This window comes from Crocodylus siamensis, chromosome 2 (assembly GCF_052110815.1).
Source record: "Crocodylus siamensis isolate JL-2025a chromosome 2, ASM5211081v1, whole genome shotgun sequence".
NCBI classification, from domain to species: Eukaryota; Metazoa; Chordata; order Crocodylia; family Crocodylidae; genus Crocodylus; species Crocodylus siamensis.
The window spans coordinates 92,165,161-92,188,197 of record NC_143396.1 but is presented as its reverse complement, the minus strand read 5'-3'; the positions used below and the strand labels follow the sequence as shown (position 1 = coordinate 92,188,197).

The following is a 23,037-nucleotide window of genomic DNA, read 5'->3' as shown; positions in this document are numbered from 1 at the left end:
TGTTAGAGAGATGAAAAGTATTTTATTCCTTTTGTCTCTTACACTTTTGCCCTAATTGAAGGAACACTAGTCCTGACTGATCAGACATTCTTTTCAAGTTGATTTTAATCAAAATCACTGAGATCAGAATTCATTTATTTGATTTTTCAGATTAATATTGCAATCATTTTGGTGGTTATGCTCCATTATTATTCAGCATTAGTTCTGCAGTCATTACTTTGCAGATCAGATGTCAGGTTTTTCCTCTTCCAATGTCTTTGGAATCAGTGGGTCTCATCCTGTTTGCACTTAACACTAGTTAGTGTTACAGCTCAATAAGTCTGTTGGCTTCTAAAGTAACCCCCAAAGACTTCAATAGGAGTTATATTTTGCCGGCATGAATTGGTTCTATCAACTTTAATGGAGTTACTCCTGACTTATGCAGAAATGAGATAGGAATTGGACCCACTGGGCCTGATTTTCCATTGCCTTATATGTTTTACTGTGCAGACTGGGTATAAAATGCTACCAAATCAAATTTATCCTTAAGGTACAAAGCAGCGGAAAATCAAGCTCATTCTCCCTATGCGTGTTCCAGCTCCCTGAAACATGGTCAAATGGATTCTGCTGCTGCTGCAGTCCTACTAATAAACTGTTCAAAATAGGACACTTGGCAAAGGAAGCATGCTTTCCCCTTGCGTATTTTGCAGCCACAGGGTACTACACAAAACTGAACTGTGGTGCAATTCCTAAGAGAGAAGAGAGTTTAGTCAACAGCATAGTTTTACACTGAAATCAGAAACTGAGATTTCAAGGTTCCACTTGAAATCCACCAGACAGCCGCAGCTTCCTTGAGCATCTCCCCTCCCTCCTTATGATGATCTCTCTACCCCTGATGCTAGAGCTTGGAACAAACAAGAAAACAGCTCTGAGAACATTCCATTGCAATGATTTTTTAAATGTCACCCAGTTGGTTGTACTGTGCTTCTGCAGCTCTTCGCTAAGCACTATTAGCATGGCAAGGTGATGTACAAAGTATGGATGAAAACCTATGTCCCAGCCAATTTATAGGCTGCTGGTTCACACTGTGAACCAGTACATGTGGACATGCATACATAATGTTTATCTAGCTATGGCTAAAGTTGTGCTTATAGGCACATGCTGATCCTGGAGTCAAGCTTAAGTTGATGGGTTTAGTTGGATGATGGATACGACGAGGCTCTGAGCTGCTTTGCAGCCCCTCACACACTCGTAAGGGTGATGATGTGACAGCTGCCACAGCCTCAAGTCCTGATCTTGCCCCTTTACAAGATTGCTTCCATTTCCTACGTTCCATGTGCTGGCACACTATGCCAGCTGGCTTCCCATGGAACTGAGCTTTATTTCACAAAGAGGTTGCCTCCCATTGCACTGGCTTCCAATGGAAATAAGCTCTGTTTCATACAGAGGTTGCCCACCCTTCATGTAGTACCTGTTATGGAGTAGAACTGCATGAGTTCTCCAGCCAAAAGACTCTCTGTTGCATTGGAGGTGGCAATACCTAAGATGATGAAATGTATGGCACATGCAAGTCAAATCATACTACCTTTGGTTAGAGATTCCAGTCTGTCTTTAATGGGTAAGTAGAAACATACTTTTAATTTTGCCCTCCCTGAATACTGTCCTCCGTCCCACTTTCTGTGTGGGCAATGGGCTGACTGTATTGTGGAGCAGTAGGGAGTATCATTGAAGTAATTTTGTCTCTCTGAACATCCCATCACTGCTTTTGTGTTGTTGTTTGTTTGCTGCTTTATTCACTTTTGGCCAGCTAAGCAGAGGTGGGAGGTCTCAGCTCTTAAAATACTTGGATTCCCATAGTATGCTTCCTTTTCATCTGGGCAGCCAGACATAACTTGGGAAGTGAATGTATAGCAGACAGGTTATATTTCCCAGAGATGCTAAAAGCTCAGAAAATGAAAGCCTTGGAAGCAGAATACCTATCTTGTCAGGGAAAACAGGTAGTTTTAGTTTGGATTGTCTTCAAAATGTCTGTGTTTATTACAGTCAGCTTAGTGGTAAAGCTTTCCTGACAATTCTAGACATCTTTCTTGTGGTATATTTTCTGTTTACACAGTAGGATTACTTGCTCTTTTATTTGGTCTGTGGTGTTGGCTAACTTCCCCTCCTCTTTTAGGCACACTATCTCAAGCTGTGCTGCTCTCCTTTAGGGGAATGATCTGTTAGGTATGCTGGTGTGCATGGCAGTTTATTGAAAAGATTTTTTTCCTTTCAGTCCCCGGGCAAAGTGCCCCTTTTATTTTTCTTCCAACTGTGTTGTCTTTTGTGTGTTTTAAAAGAGAGCGACAGTACAGCTTACAAACTACCGCAGAACTGGTGAACCCTGGATATGCACAGTCAAAACAATCCCTTGTTATCTGTATAGTTCAATCCATTGAAGAATGAACAGAGAGAACATTCTAAGAGATCTGTGTTATACCGATGGCATCTAGATACTACAGAGCATGTCAAATCCACAGGTAAAAAATAACACCTCATATAAAGCGTTTGGGCAGGGAGGAGCTGGGTGGCCATTGTAGCGAGAACAACTGACTTCCAAAAAAGTCTCAAGTGGTGCCTGTTTAACTACAGCTATAAGCTAGAGGTGGTACAGCCATGGTAAGAATTGGACTTCAGTGGCAGAATATCTCCCCCAGCACCCTGGAGTACAGAAAGAATACTTCAAGGCTAACCTGACCTTGTCGTGCATCCACAGGTGCATCTCAAGTAGAGCCAGGGAGGTGATCCTCCCCCTCTGTGCGACGCTGGTCAGGCCACAGCTGGAGTACTGTGTCCAGTTCTGCGTGCCCCATTTCAGGAGGGATGTGGACAACATTGAAAGGGTCCAGAGGAGGGCCACCCGCATGATTTGGGGACTAAAGGGCAGACCCTACATTGAAAGATTGCAGGCCCTAAACCTGTTCAGCCTTCACAAGAGAAGGCTGAGGGAGGACCTGGTGACTGTTTATAAACTCACTAGGGGGGACCAGAAGGGTTTAGGGGAGACACTGTTTCCCCCAGCGCCCTCTGGCATGACATGGAACAATGGACACAAATTATTGGAGAGTAGGTTTAGATTAGACATCCCCAAGAACTACTTCATAGTTAGGGTGGCTAGGAGCTGGAACCAACTTCCAAGGGAAGTGGTGCTGGCTCCTACCTTGGGGATCTTTAAGAAGAGGCTTGATGACTACCTGGCTGGACTCATTTGAGTCCAGTCTTTTCTCCCGCCCAGGCGGGGGGGTCGGACTTGAACATCTACAAGGTCCCTTCCGACCCTACTTCTATGATTCTATAATTCTGTGAATATAACTGATGCCCTTTTCCTTAGGTTACTGTGGTTTCATGGTTCAAATGGTGAAAATAGACCACTGCTCTACCTCTTCTTGGACCCTATGAAGAAGAAGGGAGGACTCATTTTATTCCTTTCCTCCCATGCACTCAATCTATCCATGTTGTATTAAATTCTGTATCACTGCAAGCTATTATTTTCTAAGATCACTAATCTCAGCAGAATGAAATTTTGATGCAAGCAGTATGCCCATTACCCCCTAGGGCACCAGTAGAGGCTGCATTTAATAAAAACAATGTACAGTGTATAGATGAAATCTTCTTTTAAGTCAGACTTTCTCATCTGAATTAAGGTTTTAGCCTTATGTTTGCTATATATGTATGTTTGCTTGTGTATGTTTGATCTTAGTCATTTTGTGTACAAATGTCCCACTGATTTCCATGGATGCTACCTGCTGGAAAGGTCTATAGGGTCAGGCTCAATGCACATAATTAGCATTGTAATTTATGCACAACATTAATTATGATGATAAAAACAATTTAATGCACCAAGCTGCTAATCTGTGTGGCTTTTGTGAAAAAGCTGAGGAGAGATATGCTTATCTACACACCCCACAAGAAGATTCTCTGATGTCAAACACTGATAATAGCCAGAAACGGTATAATATAAAAGTTCTCCCAGTGAGAAGAGCCCTGAAAATGTATGTTATTTATATAACAGTCTGGTGAACATACACAGAAGGAGTACCATGTATAGGACTTAACCTAATGCTACTCTGCACAGACTACTGAGGTTTAGATGCTGATGTGACTATGATGTCAGCATTAAAACCATCCTTTCACAGCATTTGATTAAGTGAAGGTCGGTCACAGAAAGCATCGCTCCACATATAACAACATTTTGTTCAGCTGTTTGAGAACGGGATACATAGATTAGTTTTTTTGGCTTGGGTCCTTCATTACACTAGCAATCAAGTAAATATCAAAAATTCCCAAGATAATAAAGGACCCATTATGCCTCGGATATACACATGTAACTTAAGGGCCCACAGAATCAAAGAGTGCTAATATAGACAAAATAGATCCCACATCAAACTGACACAAATTAGATCTGAATGAATGTCTCTTTGTTTTAAAGGATATTTAAAACCCCAGTTGGTGGAAGGTGAGCTCAGTTTTTAAAAATGTTGCGGAATCTTTTCCAAAGAAGCTTTCCTGTATTAAACTAATATGTTGTATTTCAATTATGTTTTCACAATATTTTGAGTCCTATTTCAGATGCCATCGAAGTAATTAAACCCTGGTATTTATCATGGCAATGCTTAGCTGTATTTGATATTTTAGATTTCTTGTTTCAGCAGTTTTAAAATATTTTAATGATCAGTTTTTCCCCCTACATTAAAAAAAATCCTTAAAGCACAACAAAACAAAAACCGCCTCCTACAATAACAAGTAAGTGCATAACACTCTTCATCCTATATCACCCCTCCTCCCCACAACCGCAACCCCAGTACACAGACCAAAGATACTGGGAGTAAGCTAAAAATGTGGTTTGCCGCCATTCTAACTAGGGGATGGAAAGGAAAGGAAGGAGATATAGGTCCAGGCAGTATAAACATGTAACTAAAAACAAATTTGAAGGTAGTTTTAAAGCTAGTGTCTCATTTGATTGAGATTCAGACTGCCTTCAAAGTTAGTGAATGTTACTTGCATCTAAATCTCTCTGCAAGCCTTAAGGGGGAAGCAATCATAAGTAAAAGAGGTTATAAAATTCTAGTAGAGGATGAATTCCTAACAGGCCTTTGAATCCAACCCCTGCAAGGGCAAAAGGCAGAAGATACCAGTTTAAACATAAAGCTCTACATCCTTAGCTGACATAAATTGGCATAAGTCCACTGAGCCTGTTTGCAGTATTACATTATATTGAATTATTTTAAGGGTGCGTAACAGGAAGGATCACACCTGGTATTACATAAAGGATCCCTCAAAGAAGGCGTAAACATTCAGATTGTGAATCTGAATAACTATAAATTCATTCATTCATTCATTCATTCAGTTTCAGCATTTTGAACAAGTTTATGGAAACATTCACTTTACTTCTCAATATATGTTTCTCTTGTCATGATAATGTTTGATAGTTGGTCTCTAAGAAGGGGCAAATTTGCCATATTTGTCATTTACATTTTTCTGAATGTAATACATTTAGGCTAATTTATACTTCTGTTATTGCACATGTATTATGTAGGCAAAGAAACTTGGAAAAAGATAGATTTTGATACAGCAAACAATTATGGAATAACCTGTCCACTGGGAAAACTTGTTCCTAGGCTCAGTCAGTTAATAAATGGCTTGTTCATTGAATCATGAAGGTCTATATATCCCTTTATACATTTTTTATCCAGGGTAACTTAATTATGGATGTGCTTATTATCTAGATAAATGTCTGTTCACTTTGGTGTCCATGGCAGTTTTGCTTGAATGAAGAATGTGGGATTAGACTCTTATTTGAAAGAATTCATATATAAAAGATACTGGTAATTATTTCCATTAATAATAATAAATACAATGTTCACCAGCAAACGGTGCACCGGCTCCTTCAACTTATACTGGCTCAACTTTGCTTACTGTGTTCAGTCTGATGTGGCTTATTATAAAGCCAATCTTTAAAGAAAACAAAACATTTAAAAATTTTTGCAGGTTTGAGTACAGAAAGCTTTGAAACTAGTATTCAACCAACAGGAAAGAAGCTCTCCTTCTTTAAACACTGGGTTTTCCTCAAAGACTTATCCCAAAAATTTTCAAATTCAACTAACATTTTCAAATGGGCACAGCTGGACAGATGGAGTTAAATGCTGCTCTGTAGGTGTTAAGATTTTAGGGGTCCTAAAGACAAGATTATATTTTAAGGGAAATTACAAAGACATAAATTTAAAGTCCTTACTGTTTCTAACTAGCAGCATAATTACTTTTTATATGACCAAATAGTTTATATCCAGGGTGTCAAATATGCGGCCCACATGCCAATTCCAACTCATGGGGCTCTCAGAGGAGCTGGGAATTCAGAGGTAGAGTGGGGATGGGGCCTGCCAATGTAATCCAGGGCATGGAGCCCCAGTGATCATTATTGTTGATGGTAGAGGGGGCAAGTAATGGCCAAATTAACCCCTGCGCTGCCCCTACTTCCAGGTCCAGACCTATCCTGGGAGGCTCCTTGTGGTCTGGATCTGGATTGTGTGGAGCACCATGGTCTGGATCTGGCCATGGGGTGCAAGTGAGTTTGACATGCTTAGTTTATACGAAAAATATTCTAGAAATAATATTGCCATGTGATAGGTAGAGCTACCAAGGTGCTTAATTCTAAATTCTATCAGCATTTCTCTGGGTTAGATGACACAGAACCAACCCCACAGTATACTTCCAGGATGTATATCTATATTACTTTGCAAAAAGAAGTCATTCAGGTTTCAAAATCATGAACTCAGAAAGTAAGAAATGTGAGAATGAAGGTTGCCTGTGAAACTTAAATTCTGTTTCTTTCTATGGAAGAGCTGACACACCGATGCCAACAATTTACCGCAAGTCTTTAATTCCATGATCACAGATTACTATTTTTCTCCCTCTGGGTATTTTCATGTGTTAGCCTTGAGCCATTTTGTTTGCATCTGGAGGTGTGAGCCTCTGCTTCAGAGTGATTCAATGGGAGTCTGTGAGGCTAGGCTGGATGTATAGTACAGTACTCAAAAGTTAAAGAAAAAATTTTACAAAATGCCAGCACACCTAAAAATTACACCTTCTAATATGACTGAAATTATATGACTTTTCCTAACACCAACAAAAGGCAGCATTCTGATCTAAGGCACTCTCTCTTGAACTCCTTTCTTCTCCCACCCCAAATTTCTAGGTCTTCCTCCAGAGCCCAGAGACATTAAAGTTCTTTAAAACGTCTAGAGAAAAAAAAAGTGTAAATGTTGGCAACATTTTCTCTCTAACCTTTCAGAAACATCTGCCTTATTCTCTTATTCAGCAAATTTCTGATAAAATTTGATCTGTGACAACCCCCCACCACAATGCATAAAATATATCCAGAGGGTAGTTCAGCCATGGTAGCTGAACCATAGGGAATACAGACACGTCATGGGAAATGTAGTTTAGAGAGTGAGTTGGGCCACAGGAAGGAAGGAGAGTTGGAAGCTCCCAAACTACACGTCCTCTGAGGCTCTGCAGACCAGAATGTTGTGAAACTAGCCAGAAACGTAACTCTATGAATCAGTACGTTAAGCCAAAATATTTTGATGTCCATCAATTTGACCCATAATGAATTGCTCCATTTCAGTTTTCCACAGAGAAAGCTGAAATCTTTTTTTATAGATCCTGTAATTTCTATTGAAAAAATAATTTCGAAAGAAAGTTGCTATCAGCTTCTGTATGCATTTTATGGCATTCCCTTTCACTCAGTTCTGATCTGACATTAATTTAAAACTAATTTACCCTTCGATGGGGCTACCTATAATTTTATCCCCTTGTAAAAGAATCATTGTTACTTGGTTTCATATATACCTGCTCAAATATTGAGCATTATATTTACTTACGTATATTTGATTAATTAAAAAAAATGCTTGTTTTAGAATTTCTTATAAGCTTATTCTATGTGTAAGTGTATTGTAAATATGTCAATAATTCATACATAATGAATATGTTTGAGTAACTGAAATAGAGGCTAAAACAAGAAAGAAATGAATGATCGTATGTCTCAAAGAATCTGCGTTTCAGTCTTACAAGTGCAAAGCAATAAAGGCTAGACCCGGAAACTCAGTTACATTTAAAATAACTGTTTATAATCCTTCAAATATTTTTACAAATCCAGCTCTAAAATAGTTAGAGCATAATTGATTTTAATAATCCTAAACTGATCTAAGCATCTCCTACTTAATAATTAACCCTACCAGGTCACAGCCCTCCTAGATTTACCATATAAATAGTGTTAATCTCAGAGAATATTCTCTATCTAAACATAAGGCAAGAATAGAATAGTCTCAAAATAGCAGCTATGCATTTTGATCTATAAAAAGAGATAGCAGTTTTTTCAAAATCTGCTCGCTTAATCTGATTAACCCTTTTCTTCCTTAAGTGTAATAAGGACATCATCTAAAATTAAGCTCAGCTGTGTTTGATTTTTAATCAGCTGCTGTTAAATGCAAGGAGAAACTTTGATATGGTGGAGCAGGATCATTCACAAAAGAAAACACACTCCTTATTTTCATAAGGAGAAACCTGTAAATGAAGACTTGATTTTTGTTCTTGAAAACAGCTGAGTTATATTTAAATGTACACTCTAGTCAATAACATTCTTGTTATTAAATAAAAGCACAAATTAGACAAAAAAGAAACATGCCAAACTGCTGTGAACCCACAGAGATGGTGCAGTTGAAGTGTACGCCTTGTTTCTTCCTACCTTATATATATTGATAGGAATATCAATGACGATATAGATAAGGTCTCCTAGTGCCAGGCTAGCTATCAGTGCATTCGGGCCATTCCTCATACACTTGTTCTGATAAATGATCCTCAGGAGTGTTGCATTTCCAACCAATCCAACGATGAAAATAGCACAACTTATCACTGTGTTAATGTATTTAAAAGTTTCAGCAATTCTCGTCTGTTGCCTGCAAGCGTGAGTTTTGTTGACCACCATGGGTCTGCTGGTAGTAAGAAGTAGGTTAGCTTCTGTTCTGGAGTAGATGGTGAAAGTACTCAGATTGGTGTAGTATCTATCAGAGCTGTCACTGAAGACAAATCCTGGTACCAGAAGCATCAAGGAAACCCATAAGCAAAAAGCTCCCATCCTGAAGCCTTGAATTTCAAGCAAATTGTGTGAAACAGCTCTTTCAATATTTTACTGTGATCCTTCTCACTTCTTTACCTATATGGAGAAATAATACAAAAAAACCCCATAAATAAAACACGGGTCAACACAATAGGAGTAGTACTAAAAACAAGCATACAGTTTCTTATTTAGCAGGAAATATGTGGTTTTTATATCAGCTGAGCTATTTTGACAAGATCAGATAGATAACCTTTGGCACGTGATGACTTGTGCTAAAAAGATCTTGCTATGCCATGAAAATGCGCAGGAGTACTTGTCTATGTGTGGAATAAAACATTCCAGACAACAAGTGGCAGATAAAAGTTGTGTCACAAGACTTGGGCTTGCAAGAAAAGTGTGTTAGGAAAAGGATATCAGAGAAGTTTCCCTGAATGATATTTCAGTTCCTAGAAAATTTAAGCAAATTTCCCTAAATGAGTTCAGCTAAATAGCGAAATTGCAGCCTTTCATCATTAAAAGTATTAAGACAGAAAGTTATATTTTCTAACTATTTTGTCTGCTGAAACCCTAATATTTTTAACATATTTTTATCTATCTTAGTAACAGATTGGATTTTAAAATAAGGATCCTGGAGATGATTTTCAAATCCTCTCCATTATTTTGAGGTAGATTCAAAGCCCAAAGACAGCAGAAAGATTCCTACTGACTTCAGTAAACTTTGGATCAAATCCTTTAAAGCTTTTCCATTTCCGATACAACTCAATAGGCTCTGCCTATAGGATCAATATATCCTTCATCTTCCATAATTCCCTTGGAGTTCATATTTAGATTTTAGCCATAGTTAAGTCTGTTATGTGTAAATACAAGTGATTTTATGTGTTCACTGTACACAGTTTAGCCTGGTAAGGAATAATCCATGAAATCTGCTGCTTGTAGAGGAAACATCAGCAGCATGGTCATCCCCCACAGCAAGCACAAGTTTGAGTAAAAGAAAAGTCTACAGTCTATTTCCTGAAGCAATGGATGATTATCACTATTACAAATACTGCAGTGCAGTTCAGGCCGGATGTCACTTGTGGGATCCACATCAAAAGTAGTATATATTCTCACGTCCCAAAGATTCCTCCTCCATCCCTTCCGCTCGGTCTGACAATTTCTTACAACATCAAGGGCAGTCCCTTGGCCACACTGGAAAATTCAAGTCTAGAATTGCAATACTGTAAATGAAGGAACTGGAAGATTATTTTTAAACTAATGAATCTTATGGTATATAGAGATTCCTCCCTAACTTTTTTTGCCATGGGGTTATTAAAAATAAAATAACAATGTAGAACTCACAATGGAAACTGACAGAGAATTCACTAACATTGGTGCCTCAGGCACATTTGTAATACTTGCATTTAATTTTATGAAACTTTTTCCATGGTAGCATATGGTATGTAAAGTTCCCTGACTGCATGATAGTTGTATACACAGTTCTGTAGTGCATGAGGTCTTTCTCTCTCTCTCTCTAATGTAGTGTATAGAACATATGAATTCCTAAGTTAATCTCCATATGCTTGCTAGTCTGATTTCTGAATCACTGAAGAAGCCCTGTAAACTAAAGTCAGAATCTTGCCCACTGCATTAGCCTGTGCTTATGATCTTAAAATCTAATGAACTGAATAGCAGCCTTAGATTTATTTTTTATAATACCTGTTATATTGGTAACTCAGGGCCATTAAAAATACTGTACATTACTTAAATTGTTTTTGACTTAGGGGTCTAAATCATTTCATAAATATCAGTTACGCTTCCCAATGCTCCTTGTCAGACAACTTTTATTATTTATTATTACAAGGTTTACAAATGGGTAACACTGAGTCACTGAGAATTTAAGTGAAGAGAACCAAATTCATACTTGCCCATGTGAATCCACAGTAGAGCCAGACTAAACTCCAGTTTTCCTAACACCCAGACTCATGCCTTATTCACATTGGTCTCCCTGTTTTATGAAACTTTTCTGTGAACGCTCAAAGGATGACAACCCCTATGAATGTGATGTCAGAGGCAGCAAGAACATGCAAACAGACAACCACATTCTCAGACACTTTCCCAACAAGCTAAACAAACCAGAAAACGCCCCCCAAGTGATCATTTCCAAGAACACTTTTATATGGATTCACTGACATGTCCTGCCACTGCTTATGCTCAGTGTGTCTGTATGCGTACATAGTAGCAGCATGCATGCACACACATCTCTGCAGGAATCTGGAGTAAAACTTGGCTTAACTGTCCTTAATAGATAATACAAAACCAAAGCATACATGTGAGCTATAGTATCTGTGGGATTATTTCAGACTCCCAGGCCACAAGCAGTAAACCAGAAGAACATTAAGAATTGCCATCAAGACTCAGACTGTAGGTCTATCCTGCCCAGTCTCTTAGTGGGAGAGGAGCAGGGGAAAAACCCTGCTCAGACCCAGTTCACTCTGCCTGTCAGCATCTATGGGGGCAAAGTGTGGATGCTGAAAGGCAGAGTGGACTGGGTCTGAGGAGGGGGTTTCCCTTGCTCCTCTCCCACTGGCAGCCCTGGCACACCTGTGTAACATGCTACTGGCACCCTGGGACCCTGGGAGGGCTGAGAGCACAACTCCTTACCTAGTAGCAGCAGCTCTCCTGCCTGGAGTAGGGAAGCCAGAAACACCTAAGAAGACTCTTCCGATGCCTGAAGAAGGGTGTTTGTGCCCGAAAGCTTGCAAAGAACAATTTTTCCAACTATTGAGTTGGTCTAATAAAAGAGATCACCTCTACCAGACACCTTGCTGGGAACATTTGATCTCAGCAGTATTCCAGCTCAGAGCTGCAGGGGTTGGACTCAATGATCTTTCCAGGTCCTGTCCAGCTCTTCATGTCTGTGATTTCTGGCAGACCAGGTGCTTTGGTTCAATCTATCTTTTACCAGACCAACTCAAATAGTTGGAAACCATTCTAGTTTGCAAACTTGCGGGTAGGAACAAACACCCTCCGCCTGGCTGCAGAAGCGTTCGCAGGTGGTCTGCGCTCTTCCTAGGAGCGGTCAAGCAGCTGGAGACGCACAAGAAAGCCAAAAATGTCAGTGGAGGTGGTCAGTAGGTGAGAGCCTGGGATCCCCAAAGACCTCCAGAAAGCAAAGAGCAGCCTGCTGTTCAATGGAGAAGCCCCAAGGGAGATGTCAAGCAGGATTTCAACAAGCTTGGGGTTTGCAAAGCGAGGGGGGGGAGGCCAGACCCGGCTCCGCGGCATTGGGATGCCCCCCACCCCGCCTGCAGCACCAGCACCGGTCCATGCCAGCCCCCGCCTGCCCCCCGCCCCCCTGGCCCGCGCTGCGCCCCCAAACCCTACCAGGCGGCTCCCCCCGAGCAAGCGGCTCGGGTGCAGGCTGGATATCCGGGCCAGGCTCAGCAGATCCTCCCGTCTCCGCCGGGCTGGGTGGGATCGGGAAATCTCCACCTCCGCTAGATGAGCACAGGGAAGAAAGAGCCGGAGCGGAGCGTCTGCCCCCTCCCCCGAGCCACCCCAGGCTCCAGCCCACAGGGAGCCCCAGCCCCTGTTCAAACGCAGAGGTTTCCTCCCGGGCGCAAGGGAGCACTGCCCTCCTTAACTGCTTCCGCCCGGGTGTGCCGCTCGCCGGCGCCCGCGCGCGGGCCCGGGCCCGGGCTGCGCCACACGCCGCGCCCGCTGCCCGGGGCAGGCCGGGGAAGTCACAGGGGCTGGAAGACATCAGTAACTTCAGCCCTCAAAGTTGTCTCTTTTGGGGGGTTTTGTCCGAAAGAAACTTTTGGAAGGATGGAAAAGCCTTTTGAGCCTCGGGGAGAAGTCTCCATGGGTCGCCGTGGTCCTCGCGGGGGCGGGGAGGGGGCGCAGATGTAGGGTTTTTGCCAAGAGGCGTGCAGATGGTGGGGGGCATCCTCACGTGTAATGCGACGTGACAGGGGCGTCCGTCACTTACATGTTACAGACATGTTCCCACTTACACACGTTAGGTGAGAAGCTTTACTGATATGCTAGGGCTGTAGTGTTCGGTTTAAGAGCCCAGCAAAAACAAATATGGAATAGGCACTGATTTCCTGGATTATGTATTAAGTTCCCCCAAATGAGGGCTATGTTATTCAGTTTAAGATCCCAGCAAAAGCAAATATTGGAGTGTGCACTGATTTGCTAGATTGTATATTAAGTTAAAAAAGCATAACAACCTAGGCAAAAATAGTCAAAGGGTGTTGTGTCAGGCAGTTGTTTTCGACGTGTAGGTGGGGCAGGAATCAAAGGGGGGTGCGACTGCTGGATCTGCCCCAGTTGTAGTCTATTTCCAGTTGCTACAAATCGTTAAGAAAACAGCAAAACGATGTTTTATTATATTCTCATTTTTCCTTGCATTACTCCTCCCTCCCTGTAAACAATTTCTTGTGTGAGTGGTAGGCGGTACAGTGCACTTGTCACTAGAAGGATTTGGGGGGTGAGAGATTATCAAAGGAACGGGGCACCCATGAGAAGTATGGGTGTGACCCTTTCTGTTGAAAGGGTGTAAAAATGGTCACAAACCATTTTCTGTGATGAGAGGAAATACTGTCAGAATCACAGAAAATTAGGGTTGGAAGGGACCTCAGGAGGTCATCTAGCCCAACCTCCTGCTTAAAGCAGGACCAGCCCCAGATATACCATCCCAGCCAAGGGTGTGTCTACCTAGGCCTTAAAAACCTGCAAGGATGGAGATTTCACAGCCTTTCTGGGTAGCCTGCTTCCCGTGCTTTACTACTCTCCTCAGGAGAAAGTTTTCCCTAATATCTAACCTAATGTTCCCTTGCAACTCCAGACCACGGCTCCTTGTTCTGTTTTCCGCCACTACTGAGAACAGTCAGCATGGATTCACCAAGGGCAAGTCATGTTTGACCAACCTGATTGCTATAATGAGATGACTGGTTCTGTGGATGTGGGGAGAGCAGTGGATCTGATATACCTTGACTTTAGCAAGGCTTTCGATATGGTCTCCTACAATATTTTTGCGAGCAAGCTAAGAAAACATGGGTTGGTTGGATGAATGGACCGTAAGGTAGATAGAAAACTGGTGGGACTGTCGGACTCAAAGGGTAGTGATCAAAGGCTCAATATCTAGTTGGCAGCCAGTATGAAGTGGAGTGCCCCAGGGGTCAGTCCTGAGGCCAGGTTTGTTCAATATCTTCATCAACAACCTGGAAGATAGGAAGAGTGTCCCGTCAGAAAATTGCAGATGATACCAAGCTGGGGAGAGTAGATATGCTGGAGGTTAGGGCTAGGATTCAGAGAGGCCTAGACAGATTGGAGGATTGGACCAAAAAAAATCTCATGAGGTTCAACAAGGACAAGTGCAAAGTCCTGCATTTAGGATGGAACAATTCCATGCACCGGTATAGGCTGGGAGGTGACTGGCTGGGCAGCACTCTACAAAAAAGGACCTGGGGGTTGCAGTGGACAAGAAGCTGAATATAAGCCAACAGTGTGCCCTTGTTGAAAAGCAGGCAAATGACATACTGGGCTGCATTAGTAGGAGAATTGCCAGCATATCAAGGGAGTGAGTATTCCCCTCTGTTCTGCATTGGTGAGGCCACATCTGGAGCACTGTGTCCAGTTTTGCTCTCCCCTCCCTCTCCCCGCTACAGAAAGGACTTCGACAAATTGGAGAGAGTCCAGTAGACAGCACTGAAAATGGTTAGTGGGCTAGGGCACATGACTTATGAGACAGGCTGGGGGAACTGGAGAAGAGAAGACTGAGAGGGAATTTAATAGCAACCTGCACCTACCTAAAGGGTGGTTCCAGAAAGTATGGAATAACCCTCTTCTCTGCCAAGTGCTTAGAAAGGGATTCCTTGAGGACCTGTTCCATGGTTTTTCCAGGGACTGAGGTGAAGCTGACTGGTCATAGTTCCCTGGATCCTCCTTCTTCCCTTTCTTAAGGATGGGCACTATATTGGCCCTTTTCCAATCGTCCAGAACCTCTCCCATTTGCCATGCATTTTCAAAGACAATGACCAGCAGCTCTGCAATTACATCAGCCAGCTCCCTGAGGTGCATTGTGTCTGTCCCCATGAACTCCATCTTTTCTAAATAGCTCTTAACCTGTTCTTTCACCGCTGTTGGCTGCTCACCTCTGACCCAAACTGTGCTGCTAGGTGCAGTAGCCTGGGAGCTGACATTGCTTGTGAAGACCGGGGTGAAAAAAGCATTGAGTACTTTAGTTTTTTCTTCCTCATCTATCACTAGGTTGTCCTCCCCCCTCTCCCATTCAATAAGGGACTCATACTTTCCCTGATCTTTCTCTTATTGTAGAAACCCTTCTTGGTACCCTTCATGTCTTTTGGTAGTTGCAACTGCCGTTGTGTTTTGGCCTTCCTGATTTCATCCTTACAAGCCTAAGCATCTTATTTTACCGTTATCTTACTGGTAGTGAGGTCCACAGTGCTAAGTCCAAAGAATCCTGGTTCCTTGGGCACAGTGTTTTGACTGGGATCATTAATAGATTAATGTAGCCCAAAACTATGGGTACGCTCTGACCCAGGTCCCTCAGTGACTTCAGGCAGTTGGTGGGGTAGGAGCAAGAGGGCCACTTCTTTCTTAGAGACCTAGAAGTAGTGCCATGAGGTCCCTTTCCCACACCCCAGAAGTGTCAGCAGGGTTTCCTGTCTATCTGGGAACAAGGCCCTCTCTTACTCAGAGGGGCAAAGGTGAAGCTGAGGAACTTACATGTAACTAACCCGTATCTCAGCAGCTGCGGGATGTCTAATTCAATGTTTCTCAATTAAGGTGCCGTGACACCCTTTTTGCGACACCCTTTTTGCGGTAGTGTGACATAGATGCCACTGTTGCTGACACTGGTGCTGCAACTGAGTAAAACTTCCCCCTATGCCTCGTGCAGAGTCAGACCTGGAAGAGCTGTAGCAAGAGTATGCACTCCTGCCTGCAGGAAGGCTGCGGCTGCCCTGTGCACCTCTGTTTCTGGGAGGAGGGTGCAGGGTCAGATCAGAAAGTGCTGCAGCCGACTGAGTGCTCCTGCTTCCTTTAGGTTTATCAAACAACCCTCAGGGGGTTAGGAGTGCACCCTCTTGCCTCAGCCCTCCTGGGCACATGGGACACAAGGCACATGGGGCAGTTCCACCTGGCTGCAGCAGCAGCAGTAGCAGCACACTGGTTGAGAACCATAGAGATAATCTGAGGCAACACAACAGTAGTTTTCAATCAGGAGTGCCACGAACTTCAAAAAAGTTATAGAGAGGTGCTCTGAGCCTAAAAAGGTTGAGAACCACTGGTGTAACTGGATGGATGGAAAGGGCCCCCTGCATACTTTGACTCCAGCTATGCATGCATTTAGTGCACCACAGGAGTACTGTCAATAAAGTCTCTCATCTTTCCCAAGCAGGCAGGCTTGGAGTTAATATCCCGTTGCTGTTATTAGAGCTGTTGTTTCAGGCTTCCTGCAAATGCAGGCAAATCTGATTATCTCATTTAAACCTGATTTATGTTCCAAAGTCCATCTTGCAAACTACAAGAGTTGGAAACATTTTATTTCAAAATGAAAGTCAAATCCCAATGTCATGATTTATGCATGACTTCTGGAACCAAGGTCTAGGCAAAGACCTATGGTGCGAATGCCATAAGCTAGTCCCGGCTTAGATCATTTGATTTTTACAGGCTCTGGCTAAAGTGTTTTATGATTCTTATTTCAAGCACTGAAATTTCCCCTCCCAAGTTAGTAATGTCATAGAACTTATTTAAATGATGATTTGTTAAAAGTAGATTGTCAGAAATATGCAGTCAGCCTTAGATGCTGAGGAGGCATTCATTAGTATTCTTTGAACTTGTACTTTTAACACTAAAAAGATATTTATAAACATTTTATAATTGCTGCTCACTGTGTGTATTCTTTTGTTTGAACATTTCCTGATGAGGCATCTTCTCCTTAAATATGTGCCCCATGTAAGTCTGTCCTTTTACCTCTTAGGTCTCTCCACAGAATGAACTGCATTAGTTTACAGGGCTTCTTCAGCGATTCAGAACATTATAACTCACAATAACATGTAATTATTCTATGTGCAAATGACTTCTTATGATTTTTCAGTGAAAGACAAGCTTCCATTCTGCACTTCAAATCATTTTTAAGAGGTGAAAGTATATATGATTTTCAGAGTCATCAGCAAACTTCAACAATGCTACACTTTTTTAATACTGATCACCTCCCCCATCCTGTGAAGGATTTCAGATATAAGAGTGGGAAAAACATCATTCAATTGGACTAAACTAGGAGAGATACACCTGAAGCCCTTTATAGAAAGTTAACATCAAGACTTTCAAGGATGGCATAACTTAGCATGTTCTGTATTTGGATGAGTCACCCTGATTTAAATGAATGTTACCCAGGTGGTAAATTATCCATGTAAGGTACAATCCCCGTTCCACAGTTAAGGAGCTAGTGGGCTCAGCTGAGTTCTAGCTGACATCCGCTGACTAGTCCAATGGCCTGACTGGCCCAAGTGCTGAATTGGGGGAACCACCCTAGCAGCTGACCTCTGCCCAGTGTGCAGAACTTCTAGTGTGTAAACAGCTTCAGGCTTGTTCTGTATCTCTTTGCCTTTTCTCCTGCTTCCTATTCTTGTTCCTGGTCCTTGACTCCTGACCCTGTCGTGTCTTCCGACTTCCTGACTCTGGATCCTGACCTTGGCTTGTTTCCCAGCTTCCTAACTCCCATTTCTGACCTTGGCTTGCCTCCTGGTTTCCAGTCTCTGGTTCACCAGGGCACCTTGGGGAAAAACCAGGAGCAGTGGTGACAAACTCCTGGAAGACTGTTTCAGGCTCAATGTTAGAAAAAACTTCACAGCCAGGGTGTCCAGACTGTGGAATAAGCTCCCTCAAGCAGTGGTGCAATTGCTCACCCTGGAAATCTTCAAGAGGAGACTGCACTTTCACCTTGCTGGGGTGACTTGACCCCAATTGTCTTTCCTGCTTGGTGCAGGGGGCTAGACCCAATGATCTTCTGAGGTCCCTTCTAGCCTGCCTTCTATGAATCTATGAATTAATTTTTTTGACTGGAAAAATATTAGAGCAATTCATCTGCTGTAAGAACTTAGAAAATCCACAATAATTCAGAATGTTTGTGATACTATGGATTCCTATTAGAAATTTCTCACATTATCTTGTGGATCATGTGTAGGCACTTGCACACCTAACAGTGCTAAGTTTGCCCGGGACCATTAAAAGGATTTCACATTATCCCAGGGTGCTATAGCAACATGGTTGAGAATCACTGCTCTAGCCACCAGGAAAAGCTACCCTCATGAACTGTGGCAACTTTTAAATGCTCCAAATGTCTCTACGTATTCTTTGTAAAATACAAATAATGTATGCTGGAGATTTTCTAGTTGGAGAAGAGATCTAAAATCCCCTTGCTGAGGTTCAATAAAGAAACCAAAAAGAGATTAATCCCCTTCTCAAACGTCTCTGATGGTATAGCATGGCAACTGCTAATTAGCTTCATTTAGTCTTTCCAGCTTGATTTATGATAGAGACTGCATTCCCTTCACAGAGAAGACAAAAATCCTATCCTAAAGGACCATTCCGGCGGTATGGAAAAAGGAGTTGAGTTCCTTGGGACAATGCCAGCTTTTTCAATGGGTTCCCAGATATTTGAGCTCCCAGGGTTTCTTTTCCCAGGACAGAATGACATTAACTTTAGAAGATGAGTTGTCAAAGCACTCTCAGCCACTGGAGAGATTTCCCTGATGACTTAGAGTTACACAATTTTTATTATACATTCTGGAAATTAACTAAATGAGACTGGCAGTTTATGCATTGTGTGTGTAAGAGCTGGTTGGCTTTTTTTGTATGAAACACTTTATGTTGGAAAACAGTGATTCATTGGAACCAAATTTCTTCATGGAAAATTGTTGGTTTTGACAAAGTACGTTTGCAAAATTTCCTCAGGGCCCAGGATGGAATTTCTGTGAAAACTCGAGTTTGACACATTATAGTTAGGGTGTTCATTACAACAGCAGACCTAGTCTAGCATGTGCCAGGAGAGTATACCATTCACTAGCATGCAAAAACAGCCTATCTGTGGTGTGGTGTGGTGTGGTGTGATATGGTGTAAATGAAGCTCCACTGTTTCCAGTTCAGGAGTACGACCTATACAGGGTAAGGCAATAGGTTAGAGGGCAAATATTGCCTGGCACAGTAGGTCTGTTGGGTAGACTGGCTTCTATCTTTCTCTTATTTTGAAGTATCTTTGTCTTTCTTTGGCATGAAATGACAAAAGTTTAGAAATCTTGAATTTTTTGCAGGATGTGGAAACCACTTCCTGCCCTGGACTAGCAGTGTGCATGGTTGTAGATATATATTTAATTGACCCAATATCACATTCACTGAAGATCTGTAAAAACCTGATTATTTTGTCTGTAATATACAGAGTTGCTCTTTCTCCTCTTTCCCATCCATACTTGCTTTATTTACAGTACATTTCCTGTAATGACACATCAACAAAGCCTACTCCACCTATGTGATATGCATAAGTAACCCTTTTTTCCTGTGCCAAGTGTAGATTATTCCTTTTTTCTTTCATCACATTCCCAGAAAACTTTAGCCACTAAAAACACGGATTTAAATTCAAAGTTAAGTTTGCAAAGAGCACCCTTTTTAGTTAATCTTTTAGTAGGTATTCAGAATATTGCTATAGACAAAGTCTCCATAGTGTGATGCAGTTGGACTGAAGCACACGGATGTGACAGAGTGGACCCACCTTATCATACAGGTGGTGCTGTATGCTGTCGCTACTAATTCACTGTACAGATGGGAATTTTAGTCAGAGATTTGCCTAGCGGTTCCACCCACTGGTCTTCTTTTGAAAATGGGTGATTTTTACCTCCCAAATTGAATACTTGGGTTCTATCTTGGTACAGCTGATTTCATTCTCTACTTTTTAGAAGTAAAGTTTTCCCAGACTAATAAAAACCTTGTTTAAAAACTAGGTGCTATCATTATTATTGTGACTGTGCAAAGGCAGGTTATCTATACAATGCGTTATCTTCCATGCTAGTTAAACTGTGAATTTTACTGAAGAATTATAGAAAAGCTATAGTAAGAACTGACATCACTGGCCCTCTCATAACGTGGAGACTTGCTAAACTGAAGAATTTGCTATCTTTAATACTGGCCCTTTTGCTTCCCTCTGGAGCATTTTTTCATAATTGTTAATGATACAGTCTAAGAAAAAACCCAGGAAAGACTGACTGGGAAAGGTCCAACTTTTGCTTGTCACTGTACTTCACCAGCATCAGTGCTGGAACAATGAGGATAAAAATATAAAATGTGCCATGCTTCTACTGCATTTCCTTTTCTCTTTACCATATTTTTTGTCATTACAGTTTTCCATTTATAAGATAAAACCTGCCTTAAACACAAGCAATCTCAAAATCAGAAAGAATAAATAGCGGCAAAAATCTTATCACACTTGCAAGGCCTGCAGCTGGCAATGAGAGGTAGGGATTTGAGGAAAGTACCCTCAAGTATGCATTTTATGTGATTGCTCAGTAATGTTTGCTGTTTCAGATTGACAGCCAAATCCTTAAATTCTTATTCAGATCAAAATTCCATTTAAGTCAACAATAGTTTGACAAGAGGAAGATTTCTGCATAGAATAGAATAGAATAGAATGCCATGAATTAAAACTGTGTGCACTTGTAGATTGTATGTTGTGGAGTAATTTGTAAGACTGTACTACGTGAGAGTACTTCAGCAAGAAAGAACCATTAACATTTAAGATTGTGGTGACAGCATGGACACTGCCTAAGCAAATAATGCTTGGTGTGTATTGGATTATTAAATATATTTTAATGTTGGTGTAGCAGGTTGTTACTCCTTAACAGAATAACAAAATGTCAACAAATCCCTCCCTGCCTCTCCAATCCAGGGGAAGGACTTCACTGCTGCACCTCCATGTTGCCTTTCTTTTCAACTTCCCTCCTCCCCAGTGTCATCTTTCTGGGAGCTTTTTCCTTCCTCCAGGGCCAGCCAACCCTCCCCATCAGCTGGCTCAGTGCTCTTTGGCAGGCAGGTGATTGCCCTTTAACACTCTGCAGCTGGGCTCCCACCTCTGACCCATGCACCTTGTTACATTAGGACTAAGAACAAGTAACATTTTTTTCTCCATACACTTTTCTGGCTAGGACAGCAACCCCATCCCTCTCTCTCCCTGGAGAAAGAAGCATCAGCTGGTACTCTGGTACCTGATTCCTTAGATCCAAGAATGTCCTGAGCTACTTTCACAATGTTCTGCTCTCCTCTGTTAGTTTTTTCCATTGGTGATGATTCACACCAAGACCCTTAGATGCTGTCATAGACAGATCTAGATTTTGAAGAGGTGGAAGGGGGAAGGGAGCTGATGGCATTGCACATCATCCATCACGTGTAATATAATGCATATTTTTGTCTAGTTAAAGATAAACTAGATGCTTTACTAATGTACTAGGGGGCTGGCACTATATTATTCAATTTAAGATGAAAACAAAAACAAGTATAACAATTGGAATGTGCACAAATTTGTTAGATTTAAAATTATAAAAACAACACTATGAAAAATTGTCAAAATAATCAAAAGGTGTTGCGTCTTTCATTCTGTAGTCTTTATAGTTAAGTGCAGATCTCTTATCCAGATTTATAAAGCAAAATCTAGCTTCATAAATCCAGCAACCAATACTTCACTGTCAGTCATTTCTACACCAGAGTTAATATTAACACACTAAAGGGCTTAAATAGAGCTAAAAACAGTCAGTAGGGCTTTGGAATTGAAGTGAGACATTACTAGGAATGGCTAACAGACTGCAAAACCGCAGAAGAAAGAATAATTTGAATTGTGGAACATTGAGGCCATTTGAAAAGGAGAGAGGGTCATTAACACTTGTGCAGTGGAGAGAAATGATCAGGAATCAGGGTGATGACAATGAGCTGTGAAAGCAATTGATTCTCTCAGCACTGCCTGAATAGAAATGCCGTTGCCGTTCCTAGGCAGTTGGTTTTAAAGTTTGAATGGAGCAGAAATCAAAGCGAGTGTGGGGTGCAACTGCACTATTGCACCCCCATTCCCCTACCCCCTCCAGACTGCCCCTGGATCCTGCTCAGTGTCATTCCTTTAACTGTTCTTTGGTCATTTACAACCAGTAATCTATGTTTGTTTTATCTACAATTTTTCAGATGCTATTGGGAAATAAAAAATCGAAATGTGCCAAACATATTTTTTTGCAAATGAATAAGCTGACTGACTGTAATTCCAAATACATGCAGACTAGACTAGAAAACTAGTCTGTACCTGGTATTTTAAGATACTATGGCCCACTTAAGTTAGATCACTGTTCTTTGCCATCCCAGCCTCCTTTGCAGCCTCTACTGTCCTGCCCTTCCAGGGAGGCATGCTAGCACTCAGCTCATGCTTGGCTGCTGCAGCCCATGCATCAGGCCTCATCCCTGAGCTCTCTGAGAGCTAAGCAGCACAATTTCTCTCTTCCAGCCCTGTTTCCCACCTCAAGCCATCTGTCAGCTACAGATAGGTAGTGGGGGGAAGGGAAGTGTCTATGTTCCCTGCATGAGCCCCAGAACCTGGGCACTCGAGTCCTCGGGCCGTGTCCCTGCACCCCATTATGAAGCACCCCACAAGGTATACACACACCTAACACTGATCCCAGGAGAACCTCCATGCTCAGGCACAGCCCCACGGACCCTGACTCTGGCTTCTGCACACCACATCTCGGAGGCCAGAGCCGGACACCCCGTCACCCAGAGCCCAGCATGGACCCCACTTCGAGCAGAATCGGTAGTGGATCGTTTGTCTCTGGTGGGTCAGGGTAGTAGAGAGCAGAACATCAGGATTGGGCCTG

General features: G+C 42.0%; 1 protein-coding gene across 2 annotated transcripts in view; it reads right to left on the bottom strand.

Moving 5' to 3' along the window:
- EDNRA (endothelin receptor type A) overlaps positions 1–12,906 on the bottom strand; it is a 38,288-nt gene extending 25,382 nt beyond the window's left edge. The window contains exons 1-2 of one of the 2 annotated variants that reach the window (XM_090036353.1): positions 12,494–12,906; positions 8,759–9,226 (exon numbers count right to left, since the gene is read on the bottom strand). In XM_090036353.1, the coding sequence (XP_089892479.1) occupies positions 8,759–9,148 (390 nt within the window). In that variant the 5' untranslated portion in view covers positions 9,149–9,226; positions 12,494–12,906. Of the gene's footprint in view, positions 1–8,758; positions 9,227–11,770; positions 11,973–12,493 lie in introns of those variants that run through there. The other variant, XM_090036354.1, reaches the window with a different exon arrangement.
- Between the last annotated feature and the right edge of the window lie 10,131 nt (positions 12,907–23,037).